General features: G+C 53.4%; 2 protein-coding genes across 2 annotated transcripts; one reads left to right on the top strand and one right to left on the bottom strand.

The window, feature by feature from the left end:
- The first annotated feature begins 280 nt into the window (after positions 1 to 280).
- DND1 (DND microRNA-mediated repression inhibitor 1) lies at positions 281 to 2,685 on the top strand. Its single transcript, XM_067031780.1, is given in 5 exon segments — positions 281 to 369; positions 479 to 596; positions 984 to 1,445; positions 2,126 to 2,521; positions 2,524 to 2,685. Coding segments are annotated over 5 exon segments (1,062 nt in total). The 5' UTR covers positions 281 to 345; the 3' UTR covers positions 2,586 to 2,685.
- Positions 2,686 to 2,893: 208 nt separating this feature from the next.
- WDR55 (WD repeat domain 55) lies at positions 2,894 to 8,718 on the bottom strand. The gene is made up of 7 exons (XM_059061307.2): positions 8,395 to 8,718; positions 4,613 to 4,713; positions 4,432 to 4,519; positions 4,149 to 4,328; positions 3,953 to 4,052; positions 3,694 to 3,863; positions 2,894 to 3,612 (listed from the first exon to the last, which is right to left on the bottom strand). Exons 1-7 carry the CDS (start codon positions 8,583 to 8,585, stop codon positions 3,291 to 3,293), a joined length of 1,152 nt encoding a protein of 383 aa, XP_058917290.1. The 5' UTR covers positions 8,586 to 8,718; the 3' UTR covers positions 2,894 to 3,290.
- Between the last annotated feature and the right edge of the window lie 1,136 nt (positions 8,719 to 9,854).

The following is a 9,854-nucleotide window of genomic DNA, read 5'->3' as shown; positions in this document are numbered from 1 at the left end:
CCCAGTGCGACCACTTCAGCGGTGGAAAATGGGGAGAGACACTTACAGTAGCTCCCAGGGGCTATTCCGCAGGGGAAGGGCGCCCCTGACGTTCTCGCATCCTGCCGGCTTGCGAGCCGTTTTTTAGGAGGTGGGGCTGCCCGCAGACCCACCCATTAGGGTCTCTAGCTTTCACCTGAGGGTCTGAGGTTCCCGCGGCGCACGTGCGGCGGATACCCCCACCCCTTGGTGGGCGGGGTCGTGCTCAGAGCCAATGAGAGCTTGGGGGGTGGAGGAGTAGGGAAGCTTCCAGAGGGGCAGATAGGGAGGAATTATAAAGGGTACGAGCGAGCCAGCGGGAGAGCAATGCAGTCCAAGCGGGAGTGTGAGGTACGTGTTTGCCTACCAGGGGGTCGGTGAGCCCTGGACAACGGACATAACAAGCGAGGTGGGGGTGGACGCGGCGATACGGCATTCCAACCTGCCCTTTTCCCCTCAGCTGTGGTGTGAGAGGGTGAATCCAGAGAACAAGGCGGCGCTGGAGGCGTGGGTCAGGGAGACTGGCATCCGCCTGGTGCAGGTGAACGGGCAGAGGAAGTATGGCGGGCCACCCCCAGGTACGGTAGTCCCAGTCCTACGCCTACGAGAGGGCTAAGGCAGCCTCGACGGCCACGAGCCTCCGCGTTCGGGGGAGGGAGGGGCCTACGCCGAGGCTCCACAGTCAGAAACTTCTAACTACCCCGTTACCCGCCCCCCCAGCTGATGAAACTCATTGTCTGTGGCTTCCTACCCACCCCGCCCCCTCGAGGAAGGGAGCCAGTCTTAAGGTGCCAGCCCCGTTGGTAGCTCAGTCACCTAGTTATGCCAACGACCCGGGGCGTACGGGTGTTGTAACCATTTCACAGACGTTTGCTCACGTACTCTCTCCTGCGCTCGGTCCCTGGACCTCGACCCCGGAACCATCCGGGTGGATGACGGTGCCCCTCCCCACCCCCTTCCCCCAGGATGGGTGGGCAGCCCGCCGCCGGCCGGGTCAGAAGTGTTTATCGGGCGGCTGCCCCAGGACGTGTACGAGCACCAGCTGATCCCACTGTTCCAGCGCGTGGGCCGCCTCTACGAGTTCCGCCTGATGATGACCTTCAGCGGCCTGAACCGCGGCTTCGCTTACGCCCGCTACAGCTCGCGACGCGGCGCCCAGGCCGCCATCTCCACGCTGCACAACCACCCGCTGCGGCCGTCCTGCCCGCTGCTCGTGTGCCGCAGCACAGAGAAGTGCGAGCTGAGTGTGGACGGGTTGCCGCCGGGCCTGAGCCGCCGCGCGCTGCTGCTCGCGCTGCAGCCGCTGGGGCCCGGCCTGCAGGAGGCGCTGCTGCTGCCCAGCCCCGGGCCGGCGCCCGCGCAGATGGCACTGCTCAAGTTCAGCTCTCACCGCGCCGCAGCCATGGCCAAAAAGGCCCTGGTGGAAGGTAGGGGTGGAGACGGCGGGGGGCCGCTGGGTGGGGCTAAACGCGTTCTACCCAGCACTTTACCTCAACACGTCAGCGTGGATCAGCGTAGTGAGTTAAAGTCGCGAGACCTTGGGGTCAAACACACTTGAGTTTGAGACAAACTGTCTGACCTCACGTTTTAAAATTTCCACCGGTGCTACCAGCTACCACTCACTTCACACTTCACATGCACTATCTCCTGACTTAACCCTCCGCATTGCAGAGAAACATAGAACGTTGTCCCTCTTTAGATAGGAGACTGTTTTAAGAAAAATTGACTTGCCCAAGGCAATCCAACTGAGCCTACCTTTTATCCACTGTAGAAGCTGCTTCCTGAAACTGAGAATTAAGCAGCATTTAGCACATTCTGTAGTTCTTGGCAAGTATTCATGGTAAAGGTTAGCTATTCTGATGGTTATGAGGTAGACAAAGCCTGCAATCAACCAGTACTCCAGGGAAACTTAGAAGGTAGCAGTTATTGCACTCCCTTTGTAAGTAAACACAAAGAAGCCTAAAGAAGTTATTTTAACTTGCCTGGTGTCACACCAGGAAATGGGGAGGCTACAAATTAAACAGGCTTGTGTGACTCCAGAGGACTCAGGTCTGGGTGCTTGGGCCCAGGGCTTAGACCCCGCCCTGTCTCTGCCTTTTTCCTGCAGGGCAGTCACGCCTCTGTGGAGAACAGGTGGCCGTGGAGTGGCTTAAGCCAGACCTGAAGCAGCGACTCCGCCAGCAGCTCATGGGTCCCTCTCTACAGTGCCTACAGCCAGAGGGCAGCCAAGTAGCCCTGGCTAGGGACAAGGGGCTGGAGTCCCAAGGGGCTCGGGCTGCCCTGCAGCTGCTGTGCCAACGGATGAAGTTGGGCAGCCCACTGTTCCTCACCAAGTGTTTGGGCACAGGCTCTGCTGGCTGGCACCGATTCTGGTACCAGGTGGTGATCCCTGGGCATCCAGTGCCCTTCAGTGGCCTCATCTGGGTTGTGCTGGCCCCCAGTGGGCAGGATGGGCATGAGGTGGCCAAGGATGCTGTGTCTGCACGGCTGCTGGAGGCACTGAGCCTGGGGCCAGCCTCCTGCGGTCTGCTGGGGCTGAGGCAGGAGGTACCATGGTTCAGCAGTGACCTAATCCTTTCCCCAGGCAGCCTGGATGAGTAGGCAGAACCTGTGTCAGTTCCTGGCCCAGCAGGCCTGGGCAGCTGCTATCTGATCCCAAGAAGGGGAGGAGCATGGGCCCTGCCCTAGGCCTGACACAGCCTCCCAGCTGAGGCAGGGCCCACAGCACCTCCGGGCAGCTCAAGTTTGGCTAAGTTGTGGTGAGGGAGCTTCCCTTCCCCCTCCCAGCCTGGGGTTTAACCTGACCCCAGGGTTGTTCTCTGACACACACTCGCGCACACACACCCCTCTCTCCTCCCACAGGTTAGCATGAATCTTTGCTTCTTATTTTCTTGATTTGTCTTTGTTGATGTTTTTATTTGGGGGCTGGCTGAGCCAAAGGGTCAGAAATCTGCCTTTGCCCCTACCACTTGGCATTCTGGTTTTGGTGTATACGTAGTTTTGAGTTTTTCTATGTTGGTTGTATTTATATTAAACCCCTGGTTGGTTTACACCTGTTTCCGTGCTGTCTTGCGCCAGCTGTGGGCTTGTCTTAACACTGGTGGAGTGAGCAGCCTGCTAGAGGGCAAGTACTTCCCCACATCAGTGTGCGGATCCTGAGCATCTTCTTGTGCACAATAGAATATTTTAAATTCCCAGCCTCTCTAGGGATCCAGCCCAGAAAGCAAGACTCCTGTCTATTGAGAACCCATCCTGAGATTCAGCTCATTCCCTCAGTCACTGTCATCCTCACTCTCCTCCTTTTCCTCCTGAGCTGTGGCATCCTCTCCCTCCTCCCTCAGTCCTGCAAAGAAGTCATCAGTGCTCCAGGCCTTGCTGCTCAGCGCCCGTAGTGGCCCACCCTTTTTCTTGCGCCGGCGGTAGTCATCCACCACCAAAGCCCGCAGCTGAGCCATGTCCCAAAACTTGAGGCGCTGGTCATGGCCACTGCTGGCCAGGAAGCGGCTGCAGTGGGAGAGGGCTAGCTTCTCCACAGGTTCCCCGGCATGCTGGCCCACACTGCCCACCACTCGGTTTGGCAGGATGTTGACAGCCCTAGACAGAAAGAAAAGTGTTCTGTATGGGCCCATTAGGTCTGCCCTTCCTATGACTGGAGGGCCATCCGGCTTCTCTCACCTGATGACTCCATCAGTGGAGCCGGTACACAGCAGACTCTCAGTGACTGGAACCATGCAGTCAATGGACTCAGCTCTCAGGGCAAAGCGGTCACTTGTGGCCCCAAAGCCATCCCAGTTGAACAGGTAGATGGTACCTTCACTGGAGCCACAGGCCACCTTCTTCGCACACTGCAGGGAAACAGGGCAAACCATGTTTGTGGAGCCACATCAAACCAAGTCCCTATCGCACACCCCCATCCCGCCCCACCCAGCTGTACTTTCATAAGTGTGACAGAGGTGAGGTCTCCAGACTGAGGCTCGGAGAGCAACTCGAACCGGCGTCGTCTGATGTTGAAGACACCAAGGCAGCCATCTCCGCTGTAGAGAGAGCAAAGCAGCAGGCTTGGCTGGAGGTACCCACCGAGGGAAACATTTAACACAGGGAAGGGAGGGGATGCAACTTTGAGGCTGTACCTGGCTGTCAGCAGCAGCTTCTTGGCTGGGTCCAGAGCCATGTCAGCAATGTACTCCTCATGCTGCTGCATATCCATTAAGGGGCCCTCCTTCCGCTGGTCCCAGAGGCGGATGCCACCTGTGTCATCCCCAGTGGCCAGAACATTCTCATCCACCAGCAGCAGGCTGTTGATGGGGGCACTAGAGACACAGATACAGAACTTTTTCGAGCACCTTTGTCCCAGTAAGGATGTACCAATCAATCCTTACCCTTTATCTCAACACACAGTTGGCTTCCCCTTACCTGTGAGCCTTGGAAATGCGTCTTTGTAGTCGTCCCAGCTCCACATCTAGAAAATGGATGGCTTTGTCCTTGGAGACAGTAACAAGTTCTGTGGGGAGGGAGGGGGAAATGCCCAGGTCATGGTGCTGTTCACTGCTCCCTTCCCACCACCACACTTCTGGCTGCCTTTCCTAATACTCACTCTGCCCATCTTCAGAGAAGACAACAGCTCGGCAGGACTTGAGGTGGTGACCTGAGGACCACTGCTCCTTGGTTTCTCCCTCTTGGCAGGAGTAGGAAAAGCTAGGCAGAATGGAAGAAGAGTGAATCAGACCTCACCTGGGAGTACAGAGACCAACTAGCCAAACTTCCACCTACCTAGGAGTTCCTACTTGCACACCTCCAAGCCCAAAGAGCTTACCATCCCATTTTCTCTCTCTCTTTTTTTTTTTTTTTTTTTTTTTTTTTAAATTTTTTTTGCAGTACGCGGGCCTCTCACCGTTGTGGCCTCTCGCATTGCAGAGCACAGGCTCAGCGGCCATGGCTCACGGGCCTAGCCGCTGCACAGCATGTGCGATCTTCCCAGACCGGGGCACAAACCCGTGTCCCCTGCATCGGCAGGCGGACTCTCAACCACTGCACCACCAGGGAAGCCCGCTTTTTTTTTTTTAATTAATAGGTGTTTAAATTATTATTTTCTTTAATATTTATTTATTTTGGCTGTGCCGGGTCTTAGTTGCAGCACGCAGGATCTTCGTTGCGGCATGCATGCGGAATCTAGTTCCCCGACTAGGGATGAACCTGGGCCCCCTGCATTGGGAGCGTGGAGTCTTACCCACTGGACCACGAGGGAAGTCCCCCATTTTCCCATCTTCAATGAGCTTCAAACGTGAGGTCTTTTTTTCATTCAATGTACATTTTTGTGACCTCACCCCACCCCTCTTCATCATCTTTGAAAGCCCTAACCTGGGGAAAGATTAGGTCTGAATCACTCTGGAGGTCCAAAAATAGTTAATGACAGAACAGCCCAGTAGCTGGAAATGTGAAGATTAGTAAGACAGGGATATTACACTCCAGGTCTACAGATGCTAAAGAAAGCCACAATTAATTACGGCATATTGGGCTTCCCTGTGCCAGAGTAGTTAAGAATCCGCCTGCCAATGTAGGAGACACGGGTTCGAGCCCTGGTCTGGGAAGATCCCACGTGCTGTGGAACAACTAAGCCCATGCACCACAGCTACTAAGCCTGCGCTCTTGAGCCCGTGAGCCACAACTACTGAGCCCGCATGCCACAACTACTGAAGCCCACGCGCCTAGAGCCCATGCTCCCAGCAAGAAAAGCCACCGCAATGAGAAGCTTGCGCACCACAACAAAGAGTAGCCCCAGCTCACTGCAACCAGAGAAAAGCCCATGTGCAGCAACAAAGACCCAACGCAGCCAAAAAAAAAAAAAAATTACAGCACATTGTGAACACATTGTGGCAGAAGGATGAAAAGGGAGGTAGAGCAGAGAGGCACCAGCCTGTAAGCTCAGCTTTGAGGCAAGTACCTGTCAGAGATTATCCCTAGTGCCTGTCTCAGCAGATCTTCAAAAAGGGTTGAATGAATAAGTGCTTGCTTGCTAGTGAGTTCCAGGCAGGCAGAACTGGGTCTACTTATTGTTTATTCTGTCCCAGTGCCTAGCATGAAAAAGCTGCTTAATAAACACAGACGAATGAATACTTTGGAAGGGAAGAGAGCCCTGGAAAGCTAACTAAGGTGATGACATGTGAGTTGGATCATGAAGAATAAGTAGTTCACCTGGCAGATAACAAGGGGTAGATACTGGAGGCAGATGCTGATGTCTCTCCCAGGGCAGACACGAGGAATGAGGAGAGTTCAAGTGGGAAGAGAGAGGTATAGCTGAATCTGGAAAGATGGGCTGGACTAGGCTTGAGACAACCATGTAGGCCAAGAAGAAGTCTGAATTGAATCCTTTGGGAAAAAGGAGCCTCTCTGGAATGGTCATGGGAGAAGTTTGAGGCCTCCAGAAGGCAGTGGCTGAGGGTAGAGAAGAGGAGACAAACAGAAGCCAGAGGGGTGTGTGAAGAAAAGTCCAGGGTGACTCCCAAGTATCTGGCACTGTAAACATGGATAAAAGTAGTAAACCTCTTTGCAAGGTATGTATTATTGTTCCCATATTCTTTCATCCTTCCTTCCTGCCTTGCCTTCCCTGCCTGCCTGCCTTACTCTCTCTCTCTCCCTCCCTCCCTCCCTCTCTTTTTTTAAAATATAAATTTATTTACTTTATTTATCTTTGGCTGCGTTGCGTCTTTGTTGCTGTGCACGGCTTTATCTAGCTGCGGCAAGCAGGCCATTCTTTGGTGCGGTGCGCGGGCTTCTCATTGCGGTGGCTTCTATTGTTGGGGAGCATGGGCTCTAGGCACGTGGGCTTCAGTAGTTGTGGCGCATGGGCTTAGTTGCTTCGGCTCTAGAGTGCAGGCTCAGTAGTTGTGGCACATGGGCTTAGCTGCTCCGTGGCATGTGGGATCTTCCTGGGCCAGAGCTCGAACCCGTGTCCCCTGCATTGGTAGGCAGATTCTTAACCAGTGTGCCACCAGGGAAGCCCCCTCTCCCTCTCCCTCTCCCTCTCTTTCTCTTTTTCTCTCTCTCTCCCTTTCTCCCTCCCTCCCTTCCTTCTTTCCTCCCTCCATCCCTCCCTCCTTCCTCGGAGCCACAGGGCTTGCAGGATCTTAGTTCCCGGGGGCCTGGCAGTGAAAGCGCAGAGTCCTAACCATGGGACCGCCAGAGAATTCTCTACTGTTCCTATTTTCAAAGATGAAAATCAGAAATTAACTTGCCCAAGGCCATTACAGCTGATGAGGGGTTTGGGGTTTAAATTCATTAAGTAAATCTGATAGCACAACTCTCCTGGTTAAGGCCTTCAATGGCTTTTCACTGCTTCTAGCCTACATCTTTTATTCAAAATCAAACGTGTATTGAGCACTAATCTTGGGCTAGAAGCAGGAGATAAAATAGAAAACGAAACAGACTACAGATTACACTCCAGAACGTTGTTTTTTCAAACTCTAGTCATGACCCATTACTGAGCTGCAATCAGCATTTTCTATGTGTGCCCGCAATAACGACAGAATAAAATAAATCAGAAAATATTAGAGTGCATCACACATAATATAAAAGCTATTTTTACTGTGGGGCGAGGCCAAAAAAGTTTAAAAAACATTTTTTTAGTGGAGGAGACAGTGTTCAAATAATTATGCAAACGGATGTATGATTACACGCCATTATGTAGTTTATGAGGAAAAGGTATCTGGTGCCAAGGCTGCATCTAACAGGTAACCTAATTTAGTCTGAGACATGTTTGAAGAGTGAAGAGATGCTGGGGACTCTGGCACAATAGGTGCAAGTGAGTGAAATTCCAGGAAGAAGGAATAACATGTGCAAAGGAGCTGAGGCTTCAAGGTACATTAAAAAGGTAACGATGAATAAAGCACAGAAAACAGAAAATAAAGTGAGCAAGGGCCAGATGGTCAAGGCCCTGAAAGCCGGATTAAGGAATCTCAATTTAATTATAAAAGCAAAGGTAAACTACTGAAGGGTTTTAATCAAGGAAGTGAGGTGGTTGGATTTGTGTTTTTGAAGATCAATTAAAGTGGGCAAGAAGCGAAAGCAGGGGGCCCCGTTGGTCCTGTTTCAGGATCAATACAATATTTCGGTGGGAAATAACAGTGTCCTGAACTCCTGCCTGTCCGGGCTCCGTCACGACTTTCCAGCCACTTTGTCTCTCAGTTCTTTCAATAGATTTGTGTGGTAACTTGCTTAAAGGCGAATGTTATTAAACGAATTGGACAAGACTGAGTCTTGTAAACTTAGTCTCCCTGTAACTTTCTCTCCTCATCCCAGCTCCATCGCTGCGGAGCTTCCAGACCGAGCAGCCCCACACCCACCACGCTCAACACGCCCCCATCTCAGCCCCGCACTTACACGAACACGTCCCCGTCCACGTCCCCAGCCGCCAGGAGATCACGGGCCGGATGGAACGCCAGTCCACTGGCCGGAGCCTCCAGCACGATATCTTCCGGAGTGTCCCGGATCCGAGCTGGGGCTTCCGTGGAGTCGGGGTCCTCCTCGTCTCTCCCATCCTCCGCGGGCCTCTCCTCACACGCGCGGTCCATGAACCACAGGATCCGTGCCGCGCAACAATTGGTAGGTGAACCCAAGAACCAGTCACTCGGCGGGAGGAGTGGCCCAGGGCACCGCTTCTAGGGTAGAGGGCCAGGCGGGAAGTGGCGTCAAGACGTTCTCCGTAACCCGGAAAAGGCGGGGCCTGACCTAGCTGGTGGGAGGGACCGACCCGAGAAGCCGGGCCTCCTAATCCCTCTACTTCCCAGTGTTGCAGCGGAACAGGTTCCTGTGTCAGATAGACGGCGCAACCGTCAGTCCCCTCCTTGGTCACTTCACGTAAAGTCGGAACTGCGTTTAAGTTGTTTCCCCTTTTCCTGAGCGGTGCTGACAGTTTGGTAGTGTCTCCCGCAATCAGTAAAGGATGACTGCCTGCCTTCGGGAGAGAAGAGCGGGACGCCAGTCGTTCATGGTTTGGTGAAAGACCAAGACAAGCGACAGCCAGTTTGGTCAGTAAGCGACAAAAGCCCACGCCGCGAGAATTTGACCTGCGGGGGTCGTAGACAGCAGGCAGTTCGCGCACACACTTAAGCTGCAGCCTTCCATGCTGAACATTCTCGTGGCCAAAGCAACACCGCCCCGCCCGTTCCTACCGTTTGACTGTAGACCCTCAGCGGGACTGGGCCAGCAGTGCTCAGAACTGGCAAGGAGTTGCTGAAAAGGAAAAATGGGCACAACAGTTGACGTTTTGGACATTCCGGTTACCAAAGGTTCCACAAAGATGAAAGCACTGTGTATGGTGGGGCAGATAAGGAGGAGCATATGCTCCTGTCTGGATCTCGGTTACTTCCACAAGGCTTGGTGGTACTTGCAGAAACTTATTTTAAACTGGCAGTCAACCCCCAGGTCTCGATCTTAGTGACCCTCTAGGTACCTTCATCTGAGCCAGGTGGGTCTGTGACCTTTTTCCTAATTGTGACTGCTGCCTATAGCCATGACATCAGGGTGTCACTTACTGTCTGAAATTAGCCTTTCTAGGTGCTATTGCAGACAGTGCCCAATTTCAGCCTCCTAGGTGCCATGCATAAAGCTGGCTTCCTCAAAAAGCTCTTGCCCTGTCAAGGTGAAAGTAACCAAAGGCAATGGCTAAACTAGCCATCTAGCTCTTCTTGGATCTTGTAAGCCCACAGGTCTTAGCTCAGGGCAGACAGTGGCAGCTATGGATCCAGCCAGAAAGAACTGGTGACCTTTGCTGATGAGTACCAGACCAAAGTGCTGGCAATGAGCCAAGAGGAAGAAAAGGGTGGGGATGGAGTGATTTG

This window comes from Kogia breviceps, chromosome 4 (assembly GCF_026419965.1).
Source record: "Kogia breviceps isolate mKogBre1 chromosome 4, mKogBre1 haplotype 1, whole genome shotgun sequence".
Classification (NCBI taxonomy): domain Eukaryota; kingdom Metazoa; phylum Chordata; class Mammalia; order Artiodactyla; family Physeteridae; genus Kogia; species Kogia breviceps.
Note: the sequence above shows the minus strand (reverse complement) of the source record. Positions and strands in the feature narration are given on the sequence as shown.